Below are 21,487 nucleotides of genomic sequence, written 5' to 3'. Positions count from 1 at the left end.
AGATAGCGGTCACAGTGCGCCTTTGGTCTTCTGGCGCATGCAGCATGCAAGCATAGCTCTTGAGATTTGTTTTTCATGATTATGTGGAGCGATTTCTAGTTCGCTCGAGGTGTTAGACTCGATGCCCACGCATGCACAATGTACTTACAGCACAAGTTAAGAAGGCCGTGCTTTTCCGTTGTGCAGGAGCGTAGGCGCTAGAGTCGTGGTTTTAAATGTAGTAAACGCGTCACAGATGCATTTATACACGCGCGTGTGCGTAACCTCGCGCGCATTCACCGGGGGGGGGGGGGGGGGGTACATGCTGGCTTTTTTTTTCTTCAAAGTGCGCATCAGAAAACGCCCGAAACAGGGAATTTTCAGGTCTCGAAATGTGAATTGTTCGGCGTTGTGTGCGGAACATCCCTGAGTGTGTTCTGGACGCGTTATGCAAAAGCAAGGGGAATTTCATGAACTTTCGCGTACCTCGATCAAGCGAAGGCGTTCGACAGGGTCGAGCGGCGTTATTTCTTCACAGTATTGAGGAATTATGGCTTACCAGACGAGTTTGAGATGCTTTGAGCTTCTGTACGAGAGAGCTTCCGTGTAGAAAGGGGGCCGCTCCAGTTTTATGTCCAGCCGCTCCAGTTTTATTTGTAATGTTTGTCGCTGGATCCCCTCACCAGAAAAGTCGCGATGTGCCTCGCAATTAAATTATTTTCAATGTCAGGCCCTGGGCAAATTTAGGTTGCAGCCTACGCCGGTGATGTTTCGTTATTTGTATGAAGGAACGTCGGCTTCCGCGTATTTTTGGAGCTCTTTCAGCACTATGCTTTGCTCTATCAGACGCGTACTTGAATGCCGACAAAAGCAAGGATATGCGCTTTGGAGCCTTCGCCGACGATCTCGCAGGTGGAGTTCAATTCGTGGACGCTGTCAGAGCTCTCAGAATGATCTTTGAAGAAGGGAGTATTGCGAATAGAACGTGATAGCCAAAAACAAGGGACGCGATGAATGCGGCTTCGGAATACAAGCTGTCGCTCGCTGCGAGGGGAGGCGGGGGAAAGACGCAGGCATGCATGCGTGTATGCCTGCTACATCGTACACGTTGTGCTGCTGCCACGCAGTTTCGTACAGCGCCTCTGGACAGTAATTGGAGCATTTATATGGGAACATAAACCTGCCAAGGTGATGACTAGTTTCCTCAAACTGTCCAAGGAGTGTAACTTTGGCGAGTTGGTGCATAGCTTAACGAAATATTTTTGGCGCCAATGAAAACGAGGAAGAAAAACGAGAGAAGACAGGCCATTCTCTAATTTGTTGGCGCCGCGTCCTGTCTTCTCTCGTTTTTCTTCCTTGGTTTCAGTTGAGCCACAAATATTTCGTTATGCCCAAAGCTGGTCTGCGTCTTCCGGATATTAAGATCTCCACCAGAGCAGTGGCAGCAAAAACGATTGCTAGGCTATTTGCGGACCCAGAATACTTAGGAAAGCCTTCTAATATACTGGACAAGTACTCTAGACTACGTTCAAGACAGAGGCATACGGTGGACCGCAAGATGAAGGACCACTGGAGCTTTACGAGACTGTGTGCGACTTAAAGCGCACAGTAGATAAAAAACATGGCTCATCCCTCTGTCGTAGGAATCGGTATAACACGAAAGTGAAGCGTACAGACGTAGTTGAGCGTTTGTTGAGCATTGTCTCCGCACAAGGGCGAAGAAATGATTGCCATAGCAACAAATTGTAATGTCACGCGAAGAACAGCAAGCCGCTCGAAACTTGCAACGCGCTGCTCAAGCAGAAAGGACGCACGGAACGAACATACACAGGATGAGCGCAAGCTAACTGCCACAGTTGCAACTTATTTCTGTGTAAGCAGTGCGCTCCTTTCGCAAAAGCGGCCGCTGCATTGAGCGAAGTGACCTTCGTGCTCCCAACGCGAACTTGCGGTGAGCATAAGACGTACAAACCACCGTCATCACGAGATAAGTGCGCGCGCGCGCGCACGAGCGACCACGCCCTGTAGAGTGAGGCGACGATGCGTGGGGCGACGACCTTTAAAGCGCGCCCTTCGAGCCCTTCGCGCCATCTCGCTAGTGATAACGAAAGCAGCTGATGTACCACCGATTTCAGAGTACTGCCACCGGCAAATGGTGTACAGTGAAACATCACTTGAACGAACTTGAAGGGACCTCCGGAAAAATTCTGTTAAAGCGAAAGTTCGCTGAAGTGAAACAGCGATGTTGTAGCGTGTTATCACAAGGTGAAGGAAGCATCAGGTATTCAAATAAATTTCGACCCATTTTATTGTCAGGCCGCTCATTTGCATGTGAATTTATGCTTATTGAATATCTTGTGAAGAATGCAGTAATCTTTTGCTGCACTTGTGCGCTCAAGACTGCAGTGGTCTCGCGTTGAGCTGTCCAAGCTCTCATGAACTTTCTCCGGCATAGCACCTTGCTGGGTAGAAAAGGCCTTCAGTATCTCCAAGCGCATCAGTGTTTCTACACAATATATCTATTCTTTCGTCCAGAAACATGCGCTTCCATTTTGCAATCATGATAAACCCCACGCGGTTGTAGGTCTTAACTCCGCGATTAGATCCGGTGGCGCGCTGCTGGCACAGTTGATCGCAAAGGCCGCGGTAAAACTGTGCTACAAAAAGAGCGGTTTCACTGGATGAAGTGATCAACATGACCTCAGAGGCATTTTACGGTGTCGCGGAATATGTTCGTAGAACTGAAATGCGCTATGCAACGAGTTTCGTTAAACTGAAGTGAGTTGGCATTGGGTTCAATGGCGCTTCCGTGGGAAACTTAAAAAAAAAGTTCGTACAACTCAATAGTTCGTTTAAGTGACGTTCGTTCAAGTGGTGTTTTACTGTGTACAATTATCTCTCCGTTAGCATAGCGAACAACGTGCCGTCTGTGGTCGAATCATTTCGCGCCGCGCGCTGCGGAGCGAGCGGTCGTAAGTTCGACTCCCGGTGACGGAACTTTTTCTCGTAGTTTTTTCTTTGCCATCTGTTATTTATATCTTACAACGTCATATCCGTGACGGAAATACGTCAGTGGAGCCGTGGTGGATCCCGGCATAAAACACTTTCGTGTTAAAAAAAATGGAGGAAGAAGTACTTGAACTAGCACCAACGGGTGTACGCTACTTGCTGATGAAACAGACGCCAGAAGACGAAGATAAAATAAGCCGATGGAAGAAATCGAAGAAAAATTGGGGCACCTAAGCACTAGGGGTGCAAAGACTGAGGAAACTGTGGAACTGGTGACGTTCCCCGCCTCCTTTCTCTCCTCCTTACCCTCACTTTCCTCTCCCAATCCTTGCTATACTATACATGGCTATGCTACGCTTTACCCTTCCTCCTTTCCCTCCCCCTCAACCGCACATCACTTCTCAACCTCACATGCCTTTCCCACCTCCTTGCTAAGCTATACTATACAAGGCTATGCAATGCTTCCCCCTCCTCCTCACCCTCACATCACTCCTGTTCGCCCTCAGTTCCCTTTCCCACCCCTTTGCTATACTATACTATGCATGGCTATGCTATGCTAGGAGCTGCTTGGCATACCCGCTTTCTGTGGCACATACCGGCCCAGTTTTGTGCGGACGATCTCGGAGTTTTGCCAAGCTTAAACAGCTCCAGTGTTAAAGAACAAAGTTCCTGAAATGACAGCTAGAGCTTAATTTGGGCAAGTTAGTTCATGTTAAATATCGTATGTACAGCGCAACAAATATATGAAGGCGAAAAAAAAAGAGTCAGGAAAGAGCGCTGACTCAACATGTGATGACGTCATCATCGGAAGTCACGCTGTGTGACGTCACAAATATTGGAGAACTGTGCGGTCATGACGACGTCCTCCCATGATGATTTTTTTGCATCACTCGTGTTGAGGCCTACGCTGCGGGACGACGGTCGACGCCGAGGGTCACTCGATGCGTTTGACAAGGAATCTATGGCTTTCGTCTTAACATACCGTTACGATAGTAGATCCTGGAGCCGTCCGGCGCTTGAGATCCCGAAGCTAGATGAGGCGACGTGTTTGAGGGCAGCGCGGGCAACGGCGTCGGCGGTGGCGCGGGCGGAAGTGACGTTGCCATGAGATCGTCTCGTGGACCGACGTATGGGAAGCGCTTCAGGAAAGCGCCGGTCGGAGAGAGCGGCACCTCGGGAGCATCACTGGAGACGGGAGAAACCATGCCTTCTTGTCCGTGCCAGGCCTGTTGGAAAGTGAGGCATGCTGATTTCAGTTTCTCTACGTGGAAGTGGTACTTGAACTAGATCAATCAATATTACACCAAGATGAATTCAGCTCCCTCGCTTCTAACGTCAAAGTTTAATTACCCTCTTTAGTCCTCATAAAAGTCAGACGGTCCCTCATGAATTCGCCTAAGGGCGACTCGAAGGCGAGAACAGCCTTGCCAGGGTTGAGGATTGGTCTAGTTCAGATTTTTGTGCTGTTTTTTCCCACTTAAAAACAGTCTTCTTCCTTTTATTCTCATTCTGCTGTATTGATCACCCCACCCTTCCCCCCAAAGTTTCCTGCACCCAGCTTGGTATTGCATCGTGGCTAAGAGCGCGAAAAACACAGACCAAGGCGAGAAGTGGACACGGCAGATCTTCGTCTGTGTTTTTCGCTCTGTTAGCCACGATGATTCTGCACCAAGTCGCCCAGTATCCCATCCTACTTATTGATATTGCAATGCCTCCGGGATCGGCCCACCTTTGATCAAGCGACGATTTCAAGCGATGACGTAATCACATGACGTCATGATGGAGTCACAAATTTCGGTGACCAGAGGGTGATGCCATCACATGATGATTATTTTTGCATCACTCGTGTTGGCGCCGACGACGGTTACTTTTCACGTTTTATAAGCCATCTGGGGCTTGCACCTTAAAATGTATTGCAGGTTCATGGGAGGAGCTCCAGGAAGTAACTGGATGGACTAAAGGTTCATCTGCAAGGGAGTAACTGCGAGGAGACTAACAGTTCATCCACTTGGAGTTGCTCCCCAAAGCGAGCAATGGTTACAGCATCGTCGAAGACCCTTAAAGGAGTAAGCTCTATTGGGGTTGGTCTCTACTGAAAATGAAAGGCGCAAAAAAACAACGAAGGACTAGAAGACCTTTCATCCCCAGTATGGATTTCCAATCTGCCCAGTATTCAGTTATTTTGAGATTGTCTCTATTGGCTTAGACTGTGGAATGTGACGGCCAAGCTGACGGCTGGGCTGTTTAAACTTCTAAAACCGTAGTGGGATGAGATGTCGTTCACAAGGGAATGTCGCTAGAGCAAACGTTTCGACAGGTGGGCCTGTGTTCGTCAGTGCAAACATTGGTCGCCTTGTCCAAACGCTGAGGAGACATGTTGTCGAAACTAGTGCACTTATTCTTCGCTTGTGTCCGTGTCTCTTTGCGCTACGTGCCTTAACTATAGCTCTCACTTATATCTTCCCTATTCCACTGTTTCTAATCTGTACAATCTTCCCCTGAACTTGTAGAATGTACCAGTGTGTAACGTATGTGCTGCGCTGCTTTGACACTTCAAAAAAAAAAAACGATTACACACAGGAAGCAACGTATTCCATCACTTCTTGAAGCGCCAAAAAGTTCTCACTTGCGGATAGTTCCGCAAACCAATTATTAATTTATTACGCCATTAATTAAGTTATTTGTATTATATTAATTCATAGCAAATGTAGAGAAAGGCTGTACATGCGCACAGAACCCCCCCCCCCCCCGACAGAACCCCCCTGGCGCGAGCTCGAGCGTAAACAAACTGGACAAACTGGTATCCTTCAAAACTCAAGGATATGATCTAGAAAACTAAACTCCACTGCCTTGAGGTAAGACCACTTTCATACGCATTCTCACATGTACAAGGCCACAAAAGCCCTATCGTGCCTTCTGAAGTCGACCGGACTTTACGAACGTTCGAGAACAGCTAGCGCATGCTTCTGGTCTGTGTGTTCGCACTAAACCTTTTGTTTGCTTTTTCCTACACTTCCTTCTTGATTAAGGCCTTATGGCACATCAAACGCGAAAATCGACCGTCGGCGTCAACACAAGTGATGAAAAAAAGTTCATCACGCGACGACGTCGCCATATGACGTCATATGTCGCCATATGACGTCACATGATGACATTTTTACATAAGATCACCGCTTGGTCAAAGATAGGTCGATCCCGGAGGCAGTGCAAAACCAGGTGAGATGCAAAAAGAGAGAGAGAATAAGAATAAAAGAAAGGCAGCGAGGTTAACCGGGGCTGAGCCCCGCAGGCTACCCTGCCCTGGGGAAGGAAAGCTAGAGAGGAGCAGAGAAAAGTCACCGTTTCAGCCGACGGAGCAGCATGGGTAGACAAAAAAAAAAAAAAAAAACTGGAGCTCACTCAGATTCACTCAAGAAATATATTTTGCTGTGAGGGCTCACTCGGACTCAAACTCACCAAAATTTTCCTCGACCGGGCTCAGACTCACCTAAACCTTTTTCTCAACTGGACTCACTCGGACTGAGACTCACCAACATATTACTCAACCGGACTCACTCAGACTCACGGCTTGATCTGAGTGAGTCAACTCATGAGTGAGTTTGCCCACCTATGCGTAACAGGTGCAGAAAGCCTGAAATGCCTGCAATTCTAGAGGCAGCGCTAAACCACGTTAGCTGCATAAAGCTTTCGTATGGGTGGGGAGGTTTAATACATCGAACGAGAAGGAAAATAAGATTGCTTTCGTTTTCGAGTCGTCTAAGGCAACGCGCTTGACAAATTGGACGACCGAACTCTTTCGGAAGAAAGAATCCTGCGCCACCGACAGGACTTCACGTCGCAGAAGAAGGCTGTGCAGGCGCTGCGTTCAACCGGTCTGGCTCTGATAGGACGTCCTGCATGTGTGTGCATGTTTTGTTTCGTTTTTATTTTATCTCACTCACTCTCTGTCCTCTTTCCGACCCCTATATCCCCACCCCTGTGCAGGGTAGCAAACCGGTCACTCGCACCAGGTTAACCTCCCTGCCTCTTCCTTTTCATCTATTTCTCTCTCATTTACGTATAATGCCACCTTACAACCACCCAAGTGACGGGTAACCAACCGAGCACCGTGCTTGGTTAATATCCCTATTCTTTCCCTTCAGTTCTTTTCTTTCTTACCTGGTTCGAGTAGAAGCCTCCGGCGGTTGATTTGAGCCCGTCGTCAAAGGCCGAAAACGAAGTGCGTCGGCTCATGGACGGTACTCGAGCGGCGCCATTATCGACGAACTGATGCTGCTGCTGCTGAGGCTGCTGGTTCCAGTCTACATCGGCGGAGTGGAGCCTTTGCGGAGTCGGGTACTGGCAGGGGTAGTACGGATCAGTGGCGCCCAGCCGTACAGACAGGTCCATCTGCAAGGACCGCAAGTGTGGTGTGGTGTGCAGTGGGCTGTCACGTGACACACGGACAGCGACGCGACTTCAACGACCCAATCCTTTTAAATCTAACACGCCAAGGATGACAAGGCGCCTCTGGCAACGACTGGTCCGCCAATGAAAATCTAGGCCTGTACATTGTGTTTCTATTCATAAACTCCCATCTTTACTTTGTACTTCCAAGTGGATGGATGATAACTGTCGCGTTTTACGCAGGGTCAGGATAATAATAATAATAATAATAATAATAATAATAATAATAATAATAATAATAATAATAATAATAATATCTGGGGTTTAATGTCCCAAAACCATGATATGATTATGAGAGACGCCGTAGTGGAGGGCTCCGGAAATTTCGACCACCTGGGGTTCTTTAACGTGCACCTAAATTTAAGTACAGCAGGGTCAGGAAGACAATGGACCAACCACCCGACTGAACGATCAGTCATTCTTCTTAAACATAAGCAACAAAAGCCAACTTTTCTCTACCCTCCTTGGCTTCGAGATAATGATTGTTGCGCGTTTGACACAGGTTTTTCATTCATTACAGCAAAACCAGCACTCAGGCATCTCCCGATTCGTGAATGATGTAGGTTTAGTTTTTTTTTTTTCTTTTCTACGATGGCTAACAGTTCCAGGACTAGGCGTACTACAGTTAAATACTCAGGAAAAGTCGACGCGGACGTAGAATGTACGGTGCAGCGCACACGTAATGCTACGGTTGCTGGTGCATTTCTCATTTGCCTTTTATCTCATAATTACAGCATTTAATTAAACCTACAAATAACGTACCCTGTGCTTTTCTTGGTGACATTGTCTTAGCAAAACATCTTGGGCTAGATGCCTAATGACCAGTAGCGCAGCCAGAAATTTTTTTAGAAGGTTCAATCATACCTTATATATGTTCGTGCGTGCCCTTGTATGTGTGCATGTATATATACACACGCAAAACTGAAAATTTCAAAGGGGAGGGGGGCTGGGCGGGTAAAAACCCTAGCACCCCCCCCCCTTGGCTACGCCAGTGCTTATGACCCATCAAAATGGTTACAATGCAACCCAAGGCGAAAAGAGTTCAGAATAGGAAGAATTGCAACTAGGTTTATGCGAACAAGACAGGTTAACGTTTTACCTTCATGATATAAGATAGCCGGGTGCCCAAGTACAATATTATCTTATTATTTTACTATTATCTGAACTCACTATCTCTTCCTTTCATACGGTTGCCAAACTAAGGCGGGACCCCTCGCTGGATTCCCCTTCTCGTTCAGTGCGTTGACAGTGATTTTCCTTGCGCTCTTAACCTGTTAGGCTTACTTAACGAAACTATTCAAGCCATGAACTAACCGGCCAGTGATTGGGCGAGGAGCACATCAGCGAGTCCCTGTGGGTGTTCGTCTGTGGAGGCGGTGGTGGCGGCGGCTGTAGCGGCTGGAGCTCGTAGTAGCAGCAGCTCGTCATCGTGGAGGAGTCCACGTTGACAGGCGCTCTTGGTTCGTCGTATCGGAAACTCTCCTGATGCTCGAGGCTCGCCGCCGGTGGGCAGTACGAGCCAGCCGTGCCGTACGGAGAGCACGAAGTAGAGTCAGCCTCGGGCCAGCAGGGAGACCTCGGCTCGACCTTTATGTCTTGCTGGAAAGGGGAAAAAAAAGTGGCCGCAGAAGCGTGCAAGAAGAAAAAAAGTGTTAGAAAGATTTGCGCACACACACTCGCGTGCGAGTTGTGGGCAAGTGCGTAAGCAGCCAATATGATCACAACGCATAAAAATGTCTTGACACGAACCGACAGAGGAGACACTACGAAGCGCTAGCTGCAACTCGTTCATTGTCACGCGAGGTGTTCACCACAGGAAAAAGAAGAGTGCACAGTGGATCAGGGAAAAGACGTGTCTTAAGAATAACTTAGTCGAAATCACGAAGATGAAATGGGCATGGGCAGGGCGTGTAGCGTGTAGGCAAGATAACCACTGGTCATTAAGAGTAACAGATTGGATTCCAAGAGAAGACACACGCTCGAGGCGGAGACAGAAAGTTAGGTGGGCAGATGAGATTGGGAAGTTTGTGGGGACAACGTGGCGGCAGCAAGCATGGGACCGGGTTAACTGAAGAAACATGGCGGAGGCCATTGCCCTGCAGTGGGCGTAGTCAGTATGATGATGATGAAGTGTTGAAGACACACAAGTACAACGCATAGGCGTACGTAGGAAAAGAGAGGGAGGCAAAGGTAAGGCAAGGATGTTAACCAGGTTGCACCCGGTTTGCTACCCTATACGAGGGGAGGAAAGAATAGAGAAAGGAGGAAGGAAAGAGGGGTGCGTGTACACGCATCCGCGTTCACAGTGCATACCCAGAAGTGTACAAACTGCGAGCTTTTGCAGAGCACTGTTTGGACTGCGACCGTCTTAGATCAAATAAAACAGGAAGCCAAGGCGATACCAGAACCTTTCAACACCTTGAGTGGCAATGAACAAGTTGCAGCTAACGCTTCGTGGTGTCTACCCTGTCGGTCTGTGTCATGAAGAGAGAGAGAAATGCTTTTATTGTTAGAAGGGTGAGTGATCTTCCTCGTAGGGTGGAGCCCTTAGTTCAGGGCCCCATTTGCTCGCGCCGCTCCACATGCTCGCCGGATCAGCCCACGCTGCTCCTGCGGCTCTGAGCTGGTCGGAGCAATCTCCCAGGAGGAATGTGAGAGTGAAGGAATAGGGGGATAGCCCGGTGGGTGTGGACAAGGTGCCCTGTGATCGTATGGACATGCATAACCGGCTAGCATTTTTCCATTTTTTGTATTGTCTTGTTTTCCGAATTTTAAATAATTTTCCTAGCTTTACGCGCCAAAACCACGATATGAATTTGTATGAGACGCGCATCAGTGCGTGAATCCGTACTAGTTTCCACCAACTGAGCTTCTTTAAAGGGACACTAAAGATAAAAGCCATTTTTCTTGTATTACAATTTCACAGTGCCAAAAACACTATTACCGCGAGAGTGCTTCTGGTAAGCTAGGAAACGCACGAAAAGAAAATTCGGGTAGCGACGCCACCTTCGATTTCCCGCACCAAACGCCGTGACGTCATGGATTTTGATGGCGCCTACTAGGTCATACGTAGTTCCTAATCGGCAAAAATGAAGTACATTGTTCTTTGAGGGGCCCACAGACTTAACGTACCAAGTTTCAGGAAATTTATTTGCGCCAAAACACAACTATGCGCAGTCCAACGGGGAGGCTAGGCCTATCTGTCCCGACGTGGGAGCGGCCCGCTACCTACTAGTTCACGCCCCAACGGGCCTGAATAAAGTTATTTAAATGCGAAGCATTTCTTAGCGAACCTCAGGCACTTTGGGCGTTTCTATCTATCTATCTATCTATCTATCTATCTATCTATCTATCTATCTATCTATCTATCTATCTATCTATCTATCTATCTATCTATCTATCTATCTATCTATCTATCTATCTATCCATCTATCCATCTATCTATCTATCTATCTATCCGCCTACGTCTGGGCGCTCTCCTAGTCGTCTCCATAACTTGTAATATACTAAAATTGGCACAGCAGGGGATCAGTGTATGACGAACACGATTCACTGGTCATGACATGAATAACGCAAAATACCTGTCGCCTACGTCATGAAACCCTTTCTCTCAGTCACGTGTGGCACATACCCGCATACCAGAGTTCATGTTATTCGGGTATGTGCCACAGGTGATACATAGTCTCAACTAACACACACAGACACGCAAGGAAATTGATAATAATAATAATAATAATAATAATAATAATAATTGATGGGGTTTCCTGTCCCAGAACCACGGTATGATGAGAGATGCCGTAGCGAGGGGCTCCAGAAATTTTTGCCATCTGGTCTTTAACGTGCATCGAGATCGCACAGTACACGGGCATCTAGCATTTTGCCTCCATCGAAATCCGACCACCGCGGCCGGGATCGAACCCGCGACCTTCGGGTCAGCAGCCGAGCACCGTAACCGCTACACCACCGTGGCGGACGCAAGGATAGTGAGGAAGCTGAAGACTGAAGACCCCTGGAAGGACGCTCAACTACCATACACTCGTTCACGTGGTCCGCAACGTGGACCACGCCGTATAAGCAAACACTGGGGTCAATGCTTCTTACAAATAAACCTGCCGAGGGAGCCAGACCTCTCAACATTACCGGTGACTTCAACATTGATTTATCAAGACCCAACAACGCCTGGTCTTTACACTGTGCGAAAGAAGGTTTGAATATGGATAGGGCATCAAGAAACCTCGCTGCCACGTTCAGGACCGGAGGCATCATAGATCGTTTCATCGTAAGAGGCATCCAGGATTTCCACCAGCTGTGCTATACCTCGCACTTCACTGCACTTAGACCCTTCGTAGCCGCGATCACGAACGGATCCGATTAACAAGTCCGGTTCAGCTGCAGGTGCTCACTGATCACGGTGATGATGACCTTGTTCAGGCACTGTCGAGAACCCCTTCTACAAATACACACGGGTCCGTGAAACGTGCGTGCTTTCTCCGTCATAACGGAGAAGTATAAGCATAACAACTTTAACGCAACTGTAACAACTGCAGGTGTGACTGTAACAAACGTGCAGTGCGCCTGCGCGTGCCACTCGGCTGTGTGTACATCCAGGGAAACTTTCCCGAATGAAGCTTAGTTGCAAGTAACACCTGTCCCGTGCATATATGTTTCTTCTTTGTGCTGTTAGGATTCGCGCTATCCAGTATTGAAGAATATAAGCACTACATGTCATCTTACCGCGTCTGGTGTTTGTAACACCCGTGTTGCTGTTGGCATTGTTACGCAACTGTAAACAACTGGTTATATAATACATATGTGACTCTTTAACATATGAGTGTGCGTATACCACTTCCACATTTCTCTAGCGTCATTCCGTAACGCTTCGCTCAATGTAAAAAATTACGCCACAGTCACAATCCCGCGCATGCTTCGCATAACATCGATTCCGAGGTACGTGGGATCTGCCGAATTTTTTTTGTATTTCATTCCAATGTCCCCAAAATACAAAAAAAAATACACTTTGGCACCCGTGGCGTCCCGTGCGCAGATTTCGGCGCCAAATTTGAAAATGAAACTGGCCTCGATTTTCTCCACCATTTATAAACCCATGGTGGCAAAATTAACGGCATTAGAGTCCTCAGAGTACAATTTATCGATCCAAGTCGATTCACTGTTTCACTTTAGTGTCCGTTTAACGTGCACCGAGATCTGCTCACAGGGATGTTCTTGCACTTCGGCCCCCATATACATGCGCCCGCCGTGGCAGAGAATCGAACCCGCGTCCTCGAGGTCAGCAGCGTGACACCTTATCTGCTAAGCTACCACGCCGGCCATCGTTGATTTTGGAAATTTATTTTTGGCGGGTTCTTCTTATGTGTGATTTTTGTAATTTTTTGTTGTTGAGTATTGTTTTCATGCTTATGGTAGCTGCAAACTGCACTGTCCCTGGGATGCGCCCAAGCTTCTAAGAATGGCAAATGCTCCAGAGAGCTAGCTTTATAATGTTTACGGATTAATATTCATTTACGCAGATTACAGCAACGGTATATGAATGATACCTTAGTGCACGGACAGCTCGATTAACTTTGACCGCACAGAGTTCCTCGAGTGCCGGGTTCTTTCGTAAAAGATAAGCCGACAAGAATACTGTTGCTTTACACATCGAACACATGAAACATGGAACATTTTGGATGAAACTTCTGGAGGCGTATACGGCAGAAAAATTGCACCAATATTATTAAGCTTCGAACACCTTACACAAACACCTTTGTTTAGTATATAAACCGAATTTGGTATTGAAACGAGAAACGATACTTTCAGGATAATTTTTCTGACAAACAACACTCAGACAACATTCTGCGAAATTCGGAAGGCTCCCACGAGACGAAAAGTATTTTCTCTACGTTTTGGCAATTCACTGTTTTCAATGCACTAAATGAGCACAATTTTTTTCGAGCACATTCGAGATGGTCGCCAAAATGACTGGGACGTTTGGCGTAGAACAACCCTAAAGCTACTCAAGGTTTCAGCGTATTGTATTATATGAAAACCAGTGGCTGACCACTGCTCTGACTTTTGGTATGCCGTGCATTAATTTCGACCACCCACGCTTTTACAAAGCCCCAAAATTTCATCAAATGACTTTTCTCAATTCAAATCCACCCGCGATGCGGCTGTCGGTCCGTTACGGTGGAAGTCCAAATCGGCACACCGCTGCGGTATCCGGCAGAACACCACAGCCAGCGCGGTGAGAAATTCGAAAGTTGCTGTTCTGTGTTCAGAGCGTAAGGTAGTGGGTTCAAATAGGAGCTGTTCAGGGCCGTGTTCCGATGTAATCTCAAGGCAGAAAAGACGGCCGTGCCCTAAGATGAAGGTGGAAGTCAGAGCAGTCCATGCTTGACAGGCTCAGAACTTATTGGCACAAACACAGAAAAATTACATGTGTTTAACATACATAAGGAGGTCCCAACATCTAAGACTATATCGGGACCTCCTGCTAAAGGCAATCATAGTATTAGACAATGTTTATAGCAACTGTAGAACAGCTCAGATATATGAGTAATAACAAAATATGTTGACATCGTCACAGTACAATAAAAAAAAGAAAATTATAAAAAAGAACAATATCAGTAAGTACGTATTACGTTTGGTTTAAGTTCTCTCTTAAATTCATATAAATATATAGTATCTTTTAACGTAAAGTATCCCAAAGCGATATCGAAGACGATTGCGCCTGAGTCTGCTTACCATAGTTAGTACGCACATTAGGTAGAAGAAAATTATAACATTGTACGCAAATTTACTCATCAGTATTAACCCCGAAATATTCACATACGGCATCATTCATTTTAATAAACGTAGGCTGCATGCGCGTCAGCGTGAACTCAGGCATACAGCACTGGCATAAGCGTGCGCAGGGTTCCCCTTCAGGGGGGGCGAAGGCTCGTCGCAGCGCCCCCCTCCCTATTATGTCAATGTATGCGGCTGCCTTTGCGCCCCTCTTCTCGCCCCCCCTACAATGTATAGGGCTGACTTTGCGCCCCCCCTTCTCGCCCCCTTGCCCCCCCTCTGCGCACGCCTATGAGCACTGGTAGTTACCTAGCGTACCTCAGTAAACGATTAAGTCTTTGAAATTATCCCACAACATTCCTCGAATGCAGCCCGCCCGGTCAACACACTGGTGTAACGGTGATTCGAGCTCTATTTGGCTGACGACCGAGGAGCAAGCGCAATTACCATTAGCAGGGATCGAACACGTTGACGAAGGTGGTAATAATGTCATTGTTGGGGTCTCCCCTGCGTCTTCTCTGGACCCCAATAAAGTTTGCATCATCATCATCATTGTTGGGGTTGTTTTACGCCTCAAAACCACGATATGATTATGCGGGACACCGTAATGGAGGGCTTCGGAAAATTGGATCATCTCGGGCTCTTTAACGTGCACCTAAATCTGAGTACGCGGGCCTCTTGAATTTTCTCACCATTCGGTCTCACGACGTTCGGGTAGCAGTCGAGCACCATAACCACTAGCACAGCGCGGCGGGTGGAGGGTGCTATCAAATCAGTGCGACTGCACGCTAGTGTCAAGCGAGAACTTACGAAGCACCTTGCTTAGGCCAAGCTGTGGGGTTGACTTGAGAATGCTGTATAACGCTCTCTCTAATAATAATAATAATAATAATAATAATAATAATAATAATAATAATAATAATAATAATAATAATAATAATAATAATAATAATAATAATAATAATAATAATAACATGCGGTAAAAACTGCTCATTCAAGTAGTGCTCGAACAAATAATATTCTCTGGGGTTTAACGTCCCAAAACCATGATATGATTATGAAGCACGTCGTAGTGGAGAGCTCAGGAATTTTCCACCATCTGGTATTCTTTAACGTGCACCAACATCGCACACGACACGGGCCTCTGGCATTTCGCCTCCATCAAAATTCGAGCGCCCCGGCTGGGATCGAACACGTGACATTCGGGTCAGTAGCCGAAACGCTCGCTTTTGCGGGCGAAACCGGTTTACAGGACACACTATAATGCCAGAAAGCGTGACAACTGCTGCGAAAAGGCTTACGTAAAGCGCGCCGTGCGTTGCGATTCAAAGTCGACGTATGACACCGCTACGAACGGTAATTCTTCGCTCTTTAACGCAAGCGCACGTCGGTCCGGTAAACTTCTCAAAGCATGTCGATAGCAGCCAAGACGAATTACTTTCGAAGTGTCAGAGTCGCGAGGAGCCCAAAAGCGGTAGGTAAACAAAGCACACGAACTTCCACACGAGAAGTAAACCGGCAACAAATTGGCATATCGATCACTCAAACACGTCCTTGGCGAAAGCTGCCGGAATGCCCCCCCCCCCCCTCCCTTTGCAACTAACAGAAATGATGGGCGGTAAATTCAACGCCTCCGGAACATTCTTTCTTTGATAACTTGATAAACAGTTTGGCTCAAACGCAAATATCTGACTCGTATCAGGCAAGACGCCCTGGCGATCCAGTGACTAAGCGAAGAAACGGAGCTAAAACTGAACGGCTGCGTTCATGAGGCTGTGCGCTGGCAGTAATCGAATCGCGATAAACTAACACGCAGCATTGTGGTTCGAAGGGCTCGAAGAACCTCTCACGAAAAAGCTTGATACGCAGCTGTTGTTTTTACCGCGGCGTGCGCGACGTTGCACGGGAACAATTTTCAATCAGCTGACAGGTGAAATGGGTTGCATAATAACAACACAATATCTGGGGTTTCACGTGCCAAAACAACCTTAAGGTTATGAGGCACGACATAGCGGAAGGCTCCGGAAATTTCGAGCACCTGGTGTTCTTTAAAGGACCCCTGACAGCGAAATTTTTGTTGGTGACTTTTTGGCTGTAATTTGTAGCTTTGTGTCTGGTAATCTCTAAATTAAATCGTAAACGCTCTAGCGTATCGTACAACTAATTCTAGCGTAGTTAATTGTGACCATTTTAGCATCACTTCAAAACGCCCGCCTAAAAACCACAAGAAACTGGCGCCCCATGCGGGGGAGCGTCAAAGACCACGTGCACTCAAGCTGTGGTGACGTTGACAGCGCGGTTTTCAAATCGGGGCCCCGAGCGCGGTAGAGATTGAAAGTATGTGGGTGCCTCGGTATGGGTTAAACCTGTTAAGCGCGTGTCCCCTCACGAAAACTACCTCGAGAGCAGCCCGACAACAGAGCTAGAGGGGTGCGGAACAATAGGCCTCGCCGGGTGCCAGTCGTCGTATTGTGCACGTGCGCCCCGCAAACCTTCTGTGACGTCCACAATACTTGCTTTACACTTGGAACGTCACACGGGGCCTCTATCTACGTCATACCAGGATGTCGCAAGGTGCAGCCAACTCAAGTGAGCACTCACGCTTACTTTAAAACCAAATTAAGATATCTTAAAGGCAACGTTCGTCACTAATAATCGGTCAGATGTGCCCCCGTATACAGGAAAGTCAAACAACACAAAGACCTCGATGTTTCAATTTTGGTGTCAGGGGTCCTTTAAGGTGAAGTAACATCGCACAGTACACGGGCCTCCTAGCATTTCGCTTCCATCGAAGTGCGACCGCCGCTGCCGGGATCGAACCCGCGACTAAATGGGCTGCATTAAAAGCAAATAGATTATCACACGAAAGGGCACACAAAAAAGAACAAGGAATAGAAACCGTGGTCGAAAACGAATGATTAATTTAATTGTTGGGGTTTAACGTCCCAAAAATGACGATATGATTATGAGAGACGCCGCAGTGGAGGGCTCCGGAAATTTCGACCACCTGGGGTACTTTAACGCGCACCTAAATCTAAGTACACGGGCCTCTAGCATATTCGCCTCCATCGAAAATGCGGCCGGGATGCGATCCCGCGACCTTTCGGGTGAGCAGTCGAGCACCGTGACCACTAGACCACCGTGGCGGGGTGGTCGAAAACGAGGCTAATGAATAAATATTTAGTGTGAGAAGGCGTATCTTCATCAAGAAACACACGAGCGATATTGGCTGCGACTTATACAAAAAGAATTAACTGCTCATTTTACCGCAAAGCTCTGTTTTATACTGCTATTGCGCACAACAACTTCGTGCACGTGCACGCAATTACATATTCCAAACTAAAGAACTACACCATGTTATAAAATACATCCCGGAGCATCGCTTAGCGGTGACAATTCACTGATACTTAATCGCGGTAAAGCTAACCAACGCACGCTTATAAACTATCAAAAGCATCACCACGTGTCACAGAAAAGGATAGTCTGTCTTAATGACTCAGTGTTAAGTTAACGCGTTTAACTCCGCGTGGACGATAACGGAAGATAAGAAATCCATCCACGTATTACGATTCAAAGAACTGTACGCAATTAAAATTAGTCGCACAGCTTCAATGCCTTGCCCGTGGCATATTTTTGTGGCGAACACATTATTGGTAGACCACGAGCAGCAGAAGCAACAAGCCAAAACAACGATTAACGGAAACAGCAGTGACGATACACGTATGACATAAAATGTAAGCATCGCACCTTGGGCTCCAGTTCTTGGTCCAGGAAGTTCCAGAAGTTGCACGTCTCGTCGTACGCGTCCGATATGTCGCCGGTGTAGAATCGCCTCGGCTGCAGAGGCCGCTGCTGCTGCTGATCGCCCGTGGGTGGACAGCCGGGCGTCGGCCGACAAAAGTTGCCGCTGCAACACCGCATGCGCTTAATGTGAGCGCGTTGCTCGTGCCGATATCGCACGATAAGGCAGCCAGCAAAGTGGGTGCGTCAAGCTAACACGCGAAAAGGGGCGTCGAATACTGTCTAGTCATTGCCGCGTGCGCGCACCTCAGTTTTCTGCACCATAACGCCTCCCCCCCCCCCCTCCTCCTCGTATGACCACATAATACTAAAGTGTCCGGTAGTGATACAAAGCATCTGGTGGGCACGATGTTCTCTGGACCGAAAAATTTACAGATGACGTAAAATCGGTCGGTCATGCCTATCACTGCGCACTATCTGTGCATATTCGCAACAATATTTTCGAAGCTTGTCGCGAGACGTTCGCGCGACCATCACCATTTCACGATGTAATAATCAGAGTGGGCGGTTGCGCGATAAACGCCCACCCTTATAGGCAGTAATGCTTGACGGAGTGAGCATGGTAGCACGTGAAGCCAGTACAAAAAAAAAATTCACAGATGGCAGGGTTCAACAAAGCGTCGAAACCCTACGCCACTACGGTTTTTCACGGATATAAATGCTGGAAATTCAGTTATGCCAGGCTGCGTGCTAAATCTGTGGAAACGCTTTTTTTATTTGTGAACGTGCGTGATCGTAACGTTTTTTTAGGCCTACACAAACGCCCCATACCCCCTTCGTAGACCCGCCCCGTAGAACTTCACCTCGCCCTGGGTTCATCTATCAATCAATTAATAACAGCATGTATGTATGTAAGGGTGTTTCAAGAAATCGGCCCGAAAATACTCAAAGGGAAATGAAATATCTGCTTCCTGCTCCGAGACCAGCCGTGTGTGAACGCCAAGTGACACAACCATAATCATCGTTTCTCTCGGGAAACGATTTACATAACGCAAGCTTATGGCGATAGAATATGTGAATCGCCGCCATGACGAACACAAAGACAACTTTCTCAGCAAACAACGACGCATAAGTTTCGCCTCAATCGATTGAGTGCTTTCCGCCCATTTGGGCGGCTTTGGCGAATGCACTGGTCGTGCCTTCGTTACAACGACTGCATGACATCTGTCTCTACAGGCGCTAGCCACTCCCACATGAAATACGGCAACTACCACCCCCAAATCTGTGTCAATTAAAATATTGGCTTTATAAACAATTACGTTGAACGACGAGATACTTTGTAAGTTCGATCCCCCGATGCTGAGCGGCTTTCAAGAGCTTCCAGAGATCGTAAGTTGACCGCCGCTGAAAATTGTAGGAAATTACGTTGATTACTTTGAATGAATTGCCTCATTTTTCGATATGTCTAAAGACGCTTCCCCGTACCTTAACTTTACGAATAGTGCGGCACATTTTAACGTTCCACACAATCTTGCTTGGAAATTTCGGCGCGATCAAGGTATTCACAAAACGCGCACAGTATGCACGATATGAGTGTATGCTTTTCTGCACGCGAGGGGTTGCCTACAATTAAATCTTGCATTCCAGTTGCAGTTGCATAAAGCACGAACCCCAGTAACGTCTGACGCGCTCAGGCCACGGCCCTTCATACCCGTTCGTACACACCGGTAGTGAAAGCGATGTCAGGCAATGTAAGCTTTAAAGAAGTACTGACACTAATTTTAAATATTTTCTGCTTGTTGCTCTAAATAAAAACACGGGTGTCCAGAACCCTAAAATCAGGGTCGTACTGCTTGGGAATGCGTTGAATATATTTTTAATATCCCTATCTTAAAAAGGCAATTCCGGCTTTGGTATCGAGGAGGCGGCTTCGCATTGACATTTCAACCCAAGTCTGACGTCACGGGAAGATTGCAACTAGCGAAATATAGGGTTTTCCATTAAGGGCGGGTCGATGTTGGCAACCTGTGGTGGCCATGTTTTTATGGCGTCTGTCTAATCTGTTGTTTATTATTCGGTCACTGATGCCAAATCACCACGGAAAGTTACACTATTCAGCAGCACGTCCAAATGATGAAATTATATTATCAAAAGTACTGTTCGCTCGTGCAGACGTTGCGCCGAGAAGTCATGTCTAGCGACGAGGCGCATTTTTGCATAAATGACTATGATAACACGCACAATTGCCGTATATGGGACGAGGCCAGCCCACACGAGGTTCAGCAGGCGGCCATCCATCTACAAAAACTTATTGTTTGATGTGCATTTCGGGCCTGCGGCACATTTAGTCAATACATTTTAGGGGCGAAGCTCGTAAAGCCGTGGGTCTGTCCCTCCTAGCTCGTACGTGACCGCCTATGCCGCGCGTATGTGCCAGTGGTGATGGCAACGAAGCAGCGCGAGTGTTCTTGGCCCAGCGCAGGGACGAAGAAGACGTCGCAATTCTTTCTCTGATCGATAAAGCGTGTTTGTTTGTCGTGTTCCGTGTCCTCGTCGATCCCACGTCGTTACACTGGTGGAGGTGCGGGGTAAGCTTCATGATTGGCACTCCATCGCGGAGCCGACAATCGAGCCCGGAATCGCCACCACGCGTCGAAACACCGGTCCACCGATTCAGTCGCCGTCTGCTAGTCGCCGTCATGACCGTGTACCTCGCACCCAACCTGTCTATCGGGGACGTCAAGTCGTTTATAGACGCTGCGTTACGTGACTACGACAACAAGTACAAGAACCGTCCGTTTGTGCTGGTTGGGGACTTCAACGTGGACCTCATTGCCAATGACTGGATCGTGCAGCACATGCTTTCCAAATACGCACTCAGATGTATCCATATGCAACCTACCACGATCCGAGGGACGTGCATATACTTAGTGTTTGCAAACTTCCCACTGCAGCCAGTACAAGAACCTCTCTCGCTTCATTTCACGGACCATAAAGCCGTCATAACGAAGGGACCTCGCAATACAGCCGCCATGACAACGACGAAATGAAAAGAACAAATGAAGAAACGAAACATCAAACGAACAAGAACAAAATAAAAGTTGATTTTGTATAATATACGCACAGCCTTACGTCTTTCTAATGATGTAATGGGCTAACTTTCACGGGAGAGTTACGGTTTACCGATGATCCCCTTTCGAGCTTCGCCCACTTATCATCATTCATTCCGTGGATATGGCGTGATTTTTTTTAGAACGACGTTGGTGAGGACATCATCGTCAACGGCGAGCGCTACGGAAAGATGATAAGCGATTTATTTTGACCGAAATTGAATTATATGGACGTAGACTGCATGCGATTCATGCAGGACGGCGCTACGTGCCACAAAGCGGACGTAACGATGAACATTCTGCATTACTGATTTGAGGGTATGGGTATCTCTCGCAGAGGTGACCTGAATTGCCCACCAATATTGTGTGATTTGACGCAGCTAGACTTTTCCTTGTGAGGTTTCCTGAAGTCGCAG

The 21,487-nt window shown here is 47.4% G+C and overlaps 2 protein-coding genes across 2 annotated transcripts in view; both read right to left on the bottom strand.

The window, feature by feature from the left end:
* Window positions 1-18,189, bottom strand: part of LOC119373289 (uncharacterized) — an 85,855-nt gene extending 67,666 nt beyond the window's left edge. The window contains exons 1-4 of the mRNA XM_037643313.2: window positions 17,968-18,189; window positions 8,749-9,033; window positions 7,147-7,377; window positions 3,971-4,214 (exon numbers count right to left, since the gene is read on the bottom strand). Coding sequence (XP_037499241.2) covers window positions 3,971-4,214; window positions 7,147-7,377; window positions 8,749-9,033; window positions 17,968-18,141 — 934 coding nt within the window. The 5' untranslated portion in view covers window positions 18,142-18,189. The remainder of the gene's footprint in view (window positions 1-3,970; window positions 4,215-7,146; window positions 7,378-8,748; window positions 9,034-17,967) is intronic.
* LOC119373402 (kelch domain-containing protein 3) overlaps window positions 1-21,487 on the bottom strand; it is a 536,457-nt gene that overhangs the window by 326,554 nt on the left and 188,416 nt on the right. The gene's annotated exons all lie outside the window — the stretch shown is intronic.

This window comes from Rhipicephalus sanguineus, chromosome 11 (genome assembly GCF_013339695.2).
Source record: "Rhipicephalus sanguineus isolate Rsan-2018 chromosome 11, BIME_Rsan_1.4, whole genome shotgun sequence".
Lineage (NCBI taxonomy): Eukaryota > Metazoa > Arthropoda > Arachnida > Ixodida > Ixodidae > Rhipicephalus > Rhipicephalus sanguineus.
The sequence above is the reverse complement of the archived record's forward strand: the minus strand, read 5'-3'. Positions and strand labels throughout refer to the sequence as shown.